The 13,980-nt window shown below is 46.0% G+C and overlaps 1 protein-coding gene across 1 annotated transcript; it reads right to left on the bottom strand.

Annotated features, from left to right (window-relative positions):
- Positions 1–248: 248 nt before the first annotated feature.
- LOC116989948 (nuclear factor 7, ovary-like) lies at positions 249–10,727 on the bottom strand. Its single transcript, XM_033047503.1, has 7 exons — positions 10,555–10,727; positions 10,376–10,471; positions 9,001–9,234; positions 5,323–5,345; positions 5,109–5,227; positions 305–348; positions 249–260 (listed from the first exon to the last, which is right to left on the bottom strand). Exons 1-7 carry the CDS (start codon positions 10,585–10,587, stop codon positions 249–251), a joined length of 561 nt encoding a protein of 186 aa, XP_032903394.1. The 5' UTR covers positions 10,588–10,727.
- Between the last annotated feature and the right edge of the window lie 3,253 nt (positions 10,728–13,980).

Below are 13,980 nucleotides of genomic sequence, written 5' to 3'. Positions count from 1 at the left end.
GGATGGGACGGGCGGGGAGAGGGGATGGAGGGGAGGTGGATGCTTCAAACTCGTCACCCGACCGCCAGATGCTCCAGACTCCAGTCTCCGGGGTCAGTGTGACCCGTCTCTTCCTCTCCACAGACTCTGCGGCGACTCCCAGAATCCAGTCCCGACTCTCCGCCACCTCCACCTCCCAGTAATGTCTCCCCGATGTGAATCCCTCCGATCCCAGCACACACGGCCAGTATGTAAACCTCTTCCCGGTGTCAGGGAGACTCCTCCGGGTCCCGGTAAATCTCACCCTCTTCCGATCCTCAGACACCTCGAGCTGCGCATGCGCTGTTTCCACATCCAGGGTGACGGAGACTGGGGGGAGAAGCAGAGAATCAGAGAGTCCCCGGGGGTCGGGGGGAGACTCGGGCACAGGCGGGCGGACAACTGAAACCTTGCCCGGGGTTTCACCCAATTACGTGAGATGGACAACACAAACCTTTCTCCACATTTCACTCCGAGGAAAGGGGTGGCTCGTGGATTGAAGGAGCGGGTCGGGCAGTGGAGGAGAGAGAGAGAAAAAAGGGAGAGAGAAAAAGAGAGAGAGAAAGAGAGAGAGAGAAAGAGAGAGAGAGAGAGAAAGAGAGAAAGAGAAAAGAGAAAAGAAAAGATAAAGCCCGATACCATCACGTCCCTCTCCTCTGCCCTCTCCCGTCCCTCTCTCTCTCTCTCGTGATCTATCTTCTCTCTCTCTATCTCTCTATCTCTCTGCTCTATTCTCTCTCTCTCTCTTCTTTCATCTCTCTTTTCTCTTTCTCTTTCGCTTTTCTTTCTCTTCTCTTTCTTCTCTCTCGTCTTTTTTCCTCTCTCTCTCTCTTTTTCTCCTCTGTCTTTTTTCTCTATCTTTCCTTTTCTTTCTCTTGTTTCCTATGTCGTTTTTCGTCTCTTCTCTCTTTCTCTCTCCCTCCACTCTTGCTTGTTCTCTTTGAAGCGGTTGGGCATGGTTTTGTGAGATCTAGCTGTTAGGTGGTGGAGAGGAATCAGATTATCAAGTAGCGGATTGAGATAAGTGGGTAACCGGAAGTATTTCATAAGGCAGGCAGGATATCGGATGTAATATTGGAGAATTGGGGCAAGTGTGGAACTGGCACACAGGACGAGTTGAGGCCTGGGGCAGAGTCATCATCATCACACTGAATAGAGGCGATTTCAGATGCCAGTAGTGGTGCTTCTGCTCATGTTCTCTGCAGCAGAGGGCGAGACTGAAGGTGGGGTGGCTTCCACAACTGAAAAATGTCGGGATTGAATGGCCCTTGTGCAACACAGAATGTGTGGAGGCTCGCGATTGTAGGGTCGCTGAAGGAGAGGAGATTCATGGGTGGAAATGATCCTGGACCTGTAACCAAGAATTCATTCAACTCAGGTTAAACCAATGTATGGGTTTTCATGGGGCATTGGGCATGTTCCCTCATGGTGGGCGAGTGGTGAAAGAGAAGGCATATGATATCCGATATGAGCTGGATAATTGGATCCAAGATTGACTTGGTTTAAGGAGGCAGAGGATATTGGCATCAGGATAGTTTTGTGAATGAAAGGTGTGGAATGGTAGTGGCTATCTGTACGCAGTGGTCTTCAGCAGGGATCTGTCCTGGGATTGTTGCTGGTTATGATATATATTAATGACCACTTTCCATGCCGTAGGCATGCGAAGTAAATTTGTACTGACTTGGAATTTGTTGGTGCTCTGGGTCACGTGGAAGGCTATCAAGGCTGGTCAGCCTCACTTGGTGTATTGTGTGCAGGTCGACATGCTCAAGGAAGGATGTGTTTGTGCTGGAGAGGGAACAGATGAGAATCATCGGTTCTGAGTCTGATTCATTGATTCATTGAGCCTGAAGTAGGGTCTCGATCCGTAATGTCCACCATTCCTTCTCTCCAGAGATGCTGCCTGACACACTGAGTTACTCCAGCATTTTTTGTCTATCTTCAATTGAAACCAACACCTGCACTTCCTTCCTACAAAGTTTCATCGGGATGTTGATTGTGTTGGAAGACTTTCGTTACAGGGAGAAATTCGGCACAAAATCTCAATTTTCAGGTGTATGTGTGTAAGAGGATCTTTGTCTGGACAAATTGCTGTTGTTTTCCACCGAGAAAAAGCCTAGACTGAGGTGAATGCTAGTTTCCCTGACGAATCTAATTCAAGCAATGCCTCAACATGATAGACAGTTAATAACAGTGAACCTAGCGATTCCAAGAGGGGGAAACACTGAGTCACCAGAAACTTCAGTCACTGACAAGTCAGACAGAGTTATGGCACAGATTTCCCTCTGAAGATCGCCCATAAATTGTGATAACAATCCTGGTCAACACATTGATCCCACATTTCAATATTTATAAGGTCATAACTAGACTAAGTGGGACCCGTTGGGTCCCATGCACACACGGGAGGGATGGTCCCCTGACGCAATATTCCACCTCTCCACCAATTCCAATATTGGTGGCCAGTGGAGGGGGGGGGGGGGGGGTGGAGGGGGGGGGGGGGCTTTCCGGAGGGCTGGTATGGGTGTTGTTGGCTGCAGGGACTAATGGTCTCCAGAGGGCTAGTATGGACATTGTGGGCCAAGTGGATTCTTGGGGTGGCAGCTCAGTCCCTCAAGCCTGATGTGCTGGCAGTTGACTCACAGCTATTCCTTGAAATCCCATTTCAAGCAGAATGCAAGGCCACCAAATTCAAATCAATTTCCCTACCACTTCAAGCAGGGTGCAAGGCCACCAAATTCAAGTGCAGTTTCATACCATTTCAAGGAGGGTGCAAGGCCACCAAATTTAAATGCAGTTTCATACCATTTAATGCAGTGTGCAAGGCCACCACATTCGAAAGCAGTTTCGTACCATTTCAAGCAGGGTGAAACCACCATAAAACCACACAAACACCACACTCACAGGTCAGTAGACATTCAGTGTGTTCAGTTGATTCCCAGCTCAGACAGAGTCATGACCTCTCCCTCCCCCATCATGCAGAGACTGAGCCACACTTCCAGGTTTTATAATCCCTCCCCCTCCCACCGGAAAAGGTGTGGCCTTCATGACGTGATTGACAGGAGAGAGATTCTCAACATTTTTAAAACACTAATAACACTTTTATTTTTCATTGATGGGAAAATCCTCTGCACCTGATGAGCAGAGGGGGACTGAGTAAGATGGCCAAAATCACAGCCGTAAGTGGTAGCATTTTATCTAAAATCAATATAGTGCAAACAGGAAGCTGTCAAGCTTAGACAAACAACCATTTGCAGTGCCTTTTACTTCAACCCAATACCCCCAAACAACCCTCTGCAGTGCCTTTTTACTTCAACCCAAACCCCCCAAACAACCATTTGCAGTGCCTTTTTACTTCAACCCAAACTCCCCAAACAACCATTTGCAGTGCCTTCTTACTTCAAACCAACCATATTTCCATTTTCAAATCACATTAAGGACCCTCACAGTTCAGTAGACATGTGTTCAGTGTTATTTAGAGCTCAGAGAGAGATGACCCTCTCGCTTCCGCCATCTTGCGGAGACTGAGTGAGGCACACCACTTCCGGGTTTTATAGTCTCTCCCCCCTCCCACCAGCAGGGGCAGCAGAGAGATTGGTGATGTTTTTTAAAACACTTAATATTTCTCTGTTTTTTCATCGATGGGAAAAATCCTCCAGTCCAGTCCGGCGGAGGGGGGCTCTGAGCGAGGTGGCCAAAAATGGCAGCCGTAAGTGGCGCCGTTCTCTTAGAAATCACATCGCAGCAAGTCAAAAGCGGTCAAGATCTTATTGTTTCACAAGTAATATCGATATCATGTGATAGGAGTAGAATTAGACCATTTGGCCCATCAAGAACTCCGCCATTCAATAATGGCTGATCCTTACTTCTCCCTCCTAAATCCATTCTCCAGCCTTCTCCTTAAAACATCTGACACCTGTACTAATCAAAAATCTATCTATCGCTGCCTTAAAAATATCCACTGACTTAGGCTCCACAGCCTTCTCTGACTAAGAATGTCACAGATTCACCACCATCTGACTCAAAAACATTATCCTCATCTCCTTCCTAAAAGAACGTTCTTTCATTCTGAGGCTGTGACCTCTAGTCCTAAACACTAGTGGAAACGTCCTCCCCACATCCACTCTATCCAAGCCTTTTACTATTCTGTATGTTTCAATGCAGTCCCCCCTCATTCTTCTAAACTCCTGCGAGAACAGGCCCAGTGCCGACAAAGCTCATCATAGGTTAGCCTACTCATTCCTGGGATTATTCTTGTAAACCTCCTCAGGCCCTTCTCCAGAGCCAGCACATCCTTCCTCAGTTATGGTGTCTGCAATTGCACACAATATTCCAAATGTGGCCTTACCAGCGCCTCATAGAGCCTCAGCATTACATCCCCATTTTGTATACAAGCCCTCTTGACTGTGCTTTCTTTACTACCAATTCCACTTGAAGATTAACATTTTGGGACTAATTTTAAACTAGATTTAGTTAAATCCATTTTATATAAACTGAACAAGTAATTGGGTGTTTTCGTCCGAGACGAAATTCCTGGCTGAGGTCAATACTAGTTTGTCTGAAGCGACTCATTCATACAATGCCTCAATGTAGTGGAGAGTTAATGACAATGAAGTCCGTAACTCCAGCAGGGGGTAGACATGAGTTAACCAAAGTCAGTAGTCACTGACAGGACAAGCAGGACCAGTGACACATATATCCTTCTCTGATGGAACCCGCGGTTTTTATGACAATCTTGGTCATCTAATTCCTACTAGTTTTCAATACCTCTGATTTAATTTAGTCACGTTTACTTTGCTGGCTACCTGGTAGAATTCAAACTCGTATCGTGGCGTGTTTCTGCGGATGGGGTTAAAATGTTTTAGTTCATCTAGCAATCTGTGTCTTGGTTGTATTGTGCTCCCTGTGTTGGATGTGTTCAGGGTTCTGACATCTCCAGCTGACCACTTGACTGTGAAGCTTCCCAAAAGGTGAGATTGGTGCTGGTATAAAACTTTAGTTCCCCTTCAGTTCAATATTACGGTCAATCTTTGCATCTATTTACAACTTAAATATGTCACCCACATAAGAAGTAAGGAATCCATATGTTTTACCTTGGTGATTGGCAACAACAATATCTTTCAACACTGCGTTCAACCAGAAGGGGTGATCAAATTTTTCATCCAGTATGGCACCATCTCTCAGTGACAATGTCTGGGATTCATCATTAATTCTGCAAATATTAAATAACCGGTTAAAACCTGCGCGTCAACATGTTTATGTGATTTTACTGATCCGTGCAGAGTTTAACTGAAGAGCATGTCCTACCTCCTCTTGCGACCAGCTTCCTCCTGAAATAAATAAAGCAGAAATTGACTGAGGGAACAACAATTTCACGCAAGTTATTTCAAATAGTTGAAAACTACCATTTTCTGACTCGCGCTCACGTTGTCACACAGAGGACATTACACTGATGGAACCAATGCAGGAGGGTTGTTAAATGTTTGTGAAAATTATGCTATAACTCAGAGGAGGCAATGTGCAGGAAAATCTGCAGGGTGTGGTGGAGACGCCCTCAAAATAAGGGAAGGGATCCCACACCAGTGGGCCACATGAGTGGCAAGAGCGGGGGATAAATTTGTGAAATTTGAGCAATGTTTGTAGACTGTATTAAATAATTTGTATAGCCTCCGAAAATGTTGGATGCATTTTTTTTGCACGGTTCATTTATTATATATATTTATTACCCGACTAAAGTCTATTTTGAATTTTTTTTAAAAGGGAAGTCTGGACGTGTTGTGAATTTCCTGCTGAATAATGTCATATGGTCATAAGTGATAGGACCATTCAGCCCATCAAGACTACTCCACTATTCCATCATGGCTGACCTATCTCTCCCTCCTAACCCCATTCTCCTGCCTTCTCCACATAACATCTGACACCCATACTAATCAAGAATCTATATATATCTGCCTTAAAAATATCCACTGACTTGACCTCCAGAGCCATCTGTGGCAAAGAATTCCAGAGTCAGCATCCTCTGACTAAAATGTCTCCTCATTTCCTTCCTAAAGAAATGTCCTTTAATTCTGAGGCTATGACCTCTAGTCCCAGACTCTCCCACTAGTGGAAACATCCTCTCCACATTGAAGCATTGTGTGAAGCCTTTCATTCTTCGGTCAGTTTCAATGATGTCTCCGCTCATTTTTCTAAACTCCAGCGAGTACAGGCCCAGTGTCGAAAAATGCTTATCATATGTTACTCAACAATAAGCTGTTAACCATGATTGGTTGGAGGGATTTAAGATTAACGAAGGATTAGATTGTGTGTGGATGTAGAATGTATCACCCGTTCTGCAGATACCAAAACAAAAATGTAAAATTCAAAGTGACCTGGAGCAAATCCTGTCAGAAATTCAGTGATTAGAATGTGGAATTTGCGGTCACAGGTCTGGTCGATGCAGATGGTAATGTAACATAAGATCACGTATCAGAATGAGGGAACCACAAAGGGTGTGAGGCACTGGTCGGGTACAGGTTGTTGTCATCAAGCAATTTGTTTTGCAGTATAAAATCGTGCAGGAGTAAATTAAAAGAAAATCAGCAGAACAAAACAGAGTCACGTGTCACGACAAACAAGAGAATCCCCAGAGATACAACAAATATATTAATAGCTAAAGAATAACTCGGGAGAGAATGGTTCCCTCTGAGGTCAAAGGGACAACTAGAGAGAGAATATGTGTGGAGGAAAGAACTACAGATGCTGGTTTAAATCAAAGGTAGACACAAAATGCTGGAGGAACTCAGCGGGTTAGGCAGCATCTCTGGAGAGAAGGAACGAGTAAATGCTGCTCTATTTTAGTGAGAATCTGGTGCAGTTCAGCAAACTGGGTTGTGATCTCTGGCTCATCGGCTGATTGCTTTGACCACATTAAATGTCGGAAGATATATTTTATTTAAATGGAAATATTCTAATCCTCCAACCACACTCGATTGGTACTCTGAAACGATTTCATGTTTAAATTTAGAAAAAAATCAGGAGTGACATTGTTGAACCCTTGGTTAAATTTGATAGGACTTGGGGAAGATTTATTCAACATTTTCACACAACATAAATTGTCCCCTCTCCAACCGTTATAATAATTATTTTACCTTTATACGGTGGAACGGACTTGACGACAAAGAGGGACTTCAATTGTTGAAATTCTTTGCAGCCCAGATTCAGTTTTGCTTTTTTTTTCTAGTTTAGGGAGGTTTTTTTTTTCTCTTTTTTCTCTTGGCTTTTTTTTTCTTTTTATCTTTTTGTTTTTAAATATATACAAGTTTTCTTTTAAACACTTAACTATATTTACATAGAGACCGGGAGGTCTATACTCAATGTGTATTTTGACACTGGACTCATATTTAGGTTATCCCTGTTATTTTGGGGGGGTTTTAATTTATTTTTATTAGAAGTACAGTGAATTACAGTAATACACATCACATATATCTTGTTACATTTGTTGTACCACTTCATTTTTCGAGCTTTAAAAAAGGTAGAAATAAAAGAAGTAAGGAAAGTGAGCAAGAGTCGTGAAGGAGCAGGAAAGTGTTGGGAAAAGAAAGCCCCTTAGAGAAGAAGTTAGAGAAGGAAGTAAAGAAAGGAAATAGACCCTAGAGAGAAAAGAAAAAAAAGGAGAAACAATCGCTCTATTATAACACAAAACACCGCAAAAAAGGATATACCAACCTAGAGACCGGGAGGTCTATACTCAATGTGTATTTTGACACTGGTCTCATATTTAGGTTATACCTGATATTAATGTAACCCTGATCCCTATGTATCAATATCATTGTTATGTTGATCATTATTTTTTTTGTTGTTTTTTGTTTTTGTTTTTGAAAAAAATGAATAAAAAGATTATAAAAGGAAAGGAAAGTTGTTGTGTGACTGATCCTGTCAGTTGAAAGGTGAAGATCAATATATTATGTCATTCTCCAGCATATCTTCACGAAATGGAAGGTCGCATAGGCAACCCAATCTCGAGACATGGGGTGTAGACAAAGGCCCTTCGGCCCACAATGCCCATGCTTGCCACTGTACCTACCGACACCGCTCCCATTTGCTTGCATTTAATCCGTAGCTTTCATTATCCTGGCAATTCAGGACTTGTCTGAAAGCTACTGGAATGTTGTGAAAGTAATCTGCATTACCCTCCTTTCTATTCCCACAATCCAATTCCTTGTACCCTATTCTATTTCACATGCCCATTAATTCCCACTCATTCGCCCTCCACTCACATTCACTGTCCATGTCAGTACACTACCCCCAATACCATGTGCTCTAATTTTGCCCACTAATCTCCCATGTGGGACCTTAAAGGCTTTCTGAAAGTGCAGGTACACTACATCCACTGACTCACCCATCTCCATTTTCCTAGTTACATCCTCAAAAAATTCCAGAAGATTAGTCAGGCATGATTTCCCCTTCGTAAATATCCATGCTGACTCGGACAGATCCTGTTACTGCTATCCAAATGTGCCGCTATTTCATCTTTTATAATTGACTCCAGCATCTTCCCCACAACTGATGTCAGGGTAACTGGTCTATAATTCCTTGTTTTCTCTCTCCCTCCTTTCTTAAAAAGTGGGATAACATGAGCTACCCTCCTATCTACAGCAACTGATGCTGAAACTATAGAACATTGGAAAATTATCACCAATGCGTCCACTATTTCTAGAGACTCTTCCTTAAGTACCCTGAGATGCAGACCATCAGGCACTGGGGAGATGGCAGGAGAATGGAGTTGACAGGGTGAACAAGATCAGCCATGATTGAATGGCGGAGTAGACTTGATGGGCCGAATGGTCTAATTCGTCTACTATGAATTATGAGATAGCAGAGCGTGTTTGTATGGAGGATGTTGGATAAATATGTGAATTGATAAAAGTTGCATTTCCACAAATATATCGCTCCCAATGTTGTGACTGCAGTTTCATTGAACGAGAGTGAAACATAACCCCTGACCTTCAGAAATAACACGATGTCTGTTTGTTCCATTCGCCCCTGCAGCTTTGAGAGTTCCTCCTCAATAGTGTTTAAATTTTCTTGAATGTCTTGAAGATTTTTTTCCATTGGACTTAGAATCTTCTCCTCATCCTCCTTGATCTCTCTGAGAATGCGCTGCTCTTTCTTCACGAGAATCTGGTGCAGTTCAGCAAACTGAGATGTGACGTGAGACTTGAGGCTTTGTGACTGCTCCTGTCAAATGAAAGGTGAAGATTGATCGAATATATTTCTGTATTCTATTTCGTTGTGAAGTAGAAGGTGACCATTTGGCACATCGATATCTATGCTGTTCCTTAGAATAATCCCATTAATCTCATTTCCTCCCGTTTCCCTGAAACACAATGGCCCTCACGTCCACATTAACTCCCATGGACTCCCAGATCACCCGCCTTCAGCAGCTTCATTACAGCCAACAATTAAACCAACATGTCTGGGGGATGTGGGCGGAACCCACCCTGGTCATGGGGAGAATATAGAAACATAGACAATAGGTGCAGGAGTAGGCCATTCAGCCCTTCGAGCCAGCAGCGCCATTCAATATGATCATGACTGATCAACCAGAATCAGTACCCCATTCCTGCTTTCTCCCCATATCCCCTGATCAGGCATGAGACAGGGAAAAACTGAAAAAGGAGGAAGAGAGAAGGGGGTCCAGGGGGCAGCGCCCCTGGTGGCGGTAAAGCGAGGCAGCGCCCTCCATGCAGAGAATTGTTGATAATTATACCTTGAAATGATACAATTTCCTTGCTTGTTTACCCTTAAATTATACTGCAAGAAGCATGGGGGTTGGGCAGAGTTGTGTGAGAGAGGGAGGGCAGGGTTATGCCAGGGGAGTGGGTGGTTGGTGCTGGGAGGACAGACTTGTTCCAGGGGAGGGGTAGGGGGGAGTTGTGTCAAGGGAGGTGAAAGGTTTGGTGGTGAGGAGTGGACAGAGTTGTACCAGGGGAGGGGGTGGGGTAGGTGAGTGTAATTCCAGGGTAGGAAATAGGGGGGGGGGGGGGTGTTGTACCATGGGATGGAGTTGGGGGGCGGGGCGGGGATTAAGGGGAGAGTTGTACGGGGGGGGGGGGGTTAAGGGGAGAGTTATATTAATGGAGGGAGTTGGGCGGGAGTGTTGTATTGGAGGAGGGGAAGAGAGCGGGGGGGAGGGGTAGAGAGCGGGGGGAAGGGGACATGGAAGCGTCACGTAGACAATACCAGAAGTCAGGGTCGAACCGAATTCACCGGAGCAGTGAAACAGCGCAACTAACTGCTGCCACGCTACGCTGTAGTGCATTAACCAAAATACAAAACTACACAACACGATCAGAAATACCACACAGCAAGGCCTCACCCGGACTTGGGAAATCTTCTGCTTCTGTTGCTCTTCCGTTTCCTGGATGGCTGATTTATTTGTTGTCAGAGATTGTATGGATGATTTAACCTGATCCTGGGAATCAGAGAGAAAGGGGGTTAGACAATAAACATTCAACTATACATTCAAGCAAGTGATCGTAGTCGGTTTGCTTTTACCTTGTAGGTTTCAACAGCTTCATCTATCTGCATGAAACGATGTTTTCTGTGTTCCCGCCCAGCTGCACAAATCACACAGATCAGTTTCTTGTCCGTTTCACAAAACAGCTTCAGTTCTTCCTGATGTTCCTCGCAGTGATGTTTACTTTCCTTCTCTTCCGTATTCAGGCTCAGTGTTCGAGCTTTCTCAGACATTCTCGCCAAGGCCCGATTAACTTTAAGGGTGCGGTCTGTAAACACCTCTCTACATTCCGGGCAGGAGTTTTTCTCCTCCCTGTCCCAACTCTGTGTGATACAGGAGCGGCAGAAGTAGTGCCCACACTCCAGTGTAGCCGGATCGGTGAAGAAATCCAGGCAGATGGGACAAATTAGCTCCTCTGTTAAATTCTCGACCTGCTCTTTAGAAGCCATTTTAACTCCTGCCACTTCCTGGTTTGAAACTGCTTTCACTGATTGGAAGCTGCTGATCCCTTGTGATCCCTCTGTACCGCGAGTGTCTACCGCTCACGCTGCCGACTGCAGCACATCTGCTGTAGGTTTTCAGGGTGAACGTGTTCTAGGTGACCGTGTCCTGACCTCAAATACCCATGGAGGGTTTAGTGAGATGTTAAACTGACCGGTATATAAATGTAAACGCATGGAATGTTATGGGACAGTTTAGAGCAGGACAGAAAAAAGAAACTAACTGGGGTGTAAAACGATGGTTAAATATAAAGTTAAAGTGAAGTCAAGTAAGAATAATCATCATTTGAACAAGAACTGCGATGAACAGTTGCCTATCCAAAAATCTCTTCACCGCCTGTCTCGTATCAGCCTCCACCACCATCCCTGGCAGCGCGTTGCAGAAACTCACCATCATTGGGGTAGAAAACGCCGCGAAACTGCACAATTCTTCTGCCCGCTCGACATCTTCTGCCCGCTCGACATGGAAACCAGCACCACAATTAACGGATTTTCATCACATGCCTCAGTTGGAATGGTGGAGGCCCTAATGCGTCAATAAAAACAAACTTCTAGTCCAAAGATAGACACAAAATGCTGCAGTAACTCAGCGGGACAGGCAGCATCTCCCGAGAGAGGGAATGGGTGACATTTCGGGTCGAGACCAGTCTTCAGAAACCTCGACCCGAAACGTCACCCATTCCTTCTCTCCAGAATTGCTGCCCGTCCCTCTGAGTTACTCCAGCATTTTGTGTTTATCTTCGGTTTAAACTAGCATCTGCAGTTCCTTCCTAAAAGGTTCTAGTCCAATTGGGTGGCACGGCGGCGTAGCGGTAGAGTTCCCGCCTTACAGCACCAGACACGCGGGTGTGATGCTGACTGCGGCTGCTGTCTGTACGGAGTTGATACGTTCTCAATGTGGCCGCGTGGGTTTTCTCCGGGAGCTGCGGTTTCCGCCCACATTCCAAAGACGTAGAGGTTTGTGGGTTATTTGTCTCTATAATGTCCCTCATGAGTTGGGTACAACTAGTGTATGGATGATCGCAGTGTAAGAAGGAACTGCAGATGCTGGTTTAAACCGAAGATAGACACAAAATGCTGCAGTAACTCAGCGGGCCGGGCAGCATCTCTGGAGAGAAGAAAGGGGTGACGTTTCGGGTCCAGAAGGTCTCGACCCGAAACGTCAGCCGTTCCTTATCTCTGATTTTGGCTGTCCCGCTGAGTTACTTCAGCTTGTTGCGTCTATCTATGGACGATCACTGTTCGGCATGGACTAGGTGGGCCGAAGGGTCTGGTTCCACGCTGTTTCTTTAAAACAACTTAATGGGTCACGCAATATCTGTGGACCTTAAAGAAAGATACAACTGGCACAGATACACAGGGAGAATGGAAAGGGAATTTGACGGGAAGCAGGTTGGGAGGAAGCGCAGTCAACGCAGCATCTCTGGAGTCCGCTGGCTGGGAATGGACTCTGGCCACTCGCCTTTTCCCTGACATGGATTCAGAGAAGCGGAGAAAGGGAAGAGAAGAGTCGGAGCTCAAGCGGTGAAAGTGGGAGCCGGTTAGAAACTGGCTGTGAGGTAGATGAGACATTAAAGTGGGGAACGAGAGCAGGAAGCAGCGCTGATACAGACATGATGTTGCCGAGAGAGAGAGGCGAGGGAGCGGTCTGGCTGCGACTGGAATAAGCAATGCTACACTTATCCTACAGAAAGGAAGGCGGAGCCTGATTCCTGCGGGATTTCACCTGGAACCTGGAATTTCTAACGCACCCATTCTTTGAAACATCCGTTCCAAGGAAAATGTATCTGGTGTTGAAAGTGGAAATGCCGCAGACACGATGTAAACGAGTTAGGTCGACGACCTCTAGGACCCGGGGGAGCCCGGAGCTCAGGACCCGCCGCCCGCGGATGCTGCTGAACCCTCGGGAAGGGCGATTGTTTCAATCTTTATATTTTCACAAAATTAATTTATGTTCCGTTGCCTGACGCGGTTAACGCGTTAAAATTAACAGATCGACAGACAGACAGCTCTGATTTCAGTTGTTGTTTATTTCACTCTTCCAACATTTACATTCCCCCTGGTTTTATTTCCGCGCTCACTGGGGTTTCACGACGCGGAATTTGGGGATTAAATGGGAGCCGTTCGTTCAGCGCTGACCTGTTGACCACCGGGTTTCTGCCCCACAGCCCCTGAACCCCGCTCCTGACGCCGGTCCCGGGACCCGACCCTTTTACACACCCGGAGCGGAACCGGAGCAGATTCTCAGACAATGGTTTTCTTTCCAAGTACTGAAGAAAGGATAAAGTTTCTCCGTGAATTTATTCCCAGTGAAGGTGTGGAGATGGGACTTGGTGTCCGCGTCGTAAAATGAAACTGTCCCGGACTCGTAACTGAGATAAACTCCCACCCTCCCGGGGATGGGACGGGCGGGGAGACGGGATCGAGGAGAGGCGAGTGCTTCAAACACGTCACCCTGCCGCCAGATGCTCCAGAATCCAGTCTTCGGGGTCAGTGGGTCCCGTATCTTCCTCTCCACAGACTCTGCGGCGACTCCCAGACTCCACCACTCACTCCCCGCCACCTCCACCACCCAGTAATGTTTCCCCGATGTGAATCCCTCCGATCCCAGCACACAATTCCGGTATTTAAACCTCTTCTCGGAGTCAGGGAGACTCCTCCAGGTCGCGGTACATCTCACCCTCTTCCGATCCTCAGACACATTCAGCCGCCGATGCGCTGTTTCCACATCCAGGGTGACGGGGACTGGGGGGAGAAGCAGAGAATCAGAGAGTCCCCGGGGGTCGGGGAGAGACTCGGGCTGCGCGGCCCCGGGACCGGGGGAGAAACCGCTCGGCCACATGCACCAGATGGAAAAAAAAAGCTGGAGCAAGTCAGCGGGTCAGGCCGCATCTCCGGAGAAAAGAAATAGGTAACAGACCCTTCTTTAAATTGAGAGTGATAGGGGAGAGGGAAACGAGAGAT

This window comes from Amblyraja radiata, chromosome 30, assembly GCF_010909765.2.
Source record: "Amblyraja radiata isolate CabotCenter1 chromosome 30, sAmbRad1.1.pri, whole genome shotgun sequence".
NCBI lineage: Eukaryota > Metazoa > Chordata > Chondrichthyes > Rajiformes > Rajidae > Amblyraja > Amblyraja radiata.
The sequence above is the reverse complement of the archived record's forward strand: the minus strand, read 5'-3'. Positions and strand labels throughout refer to the sequence as shown.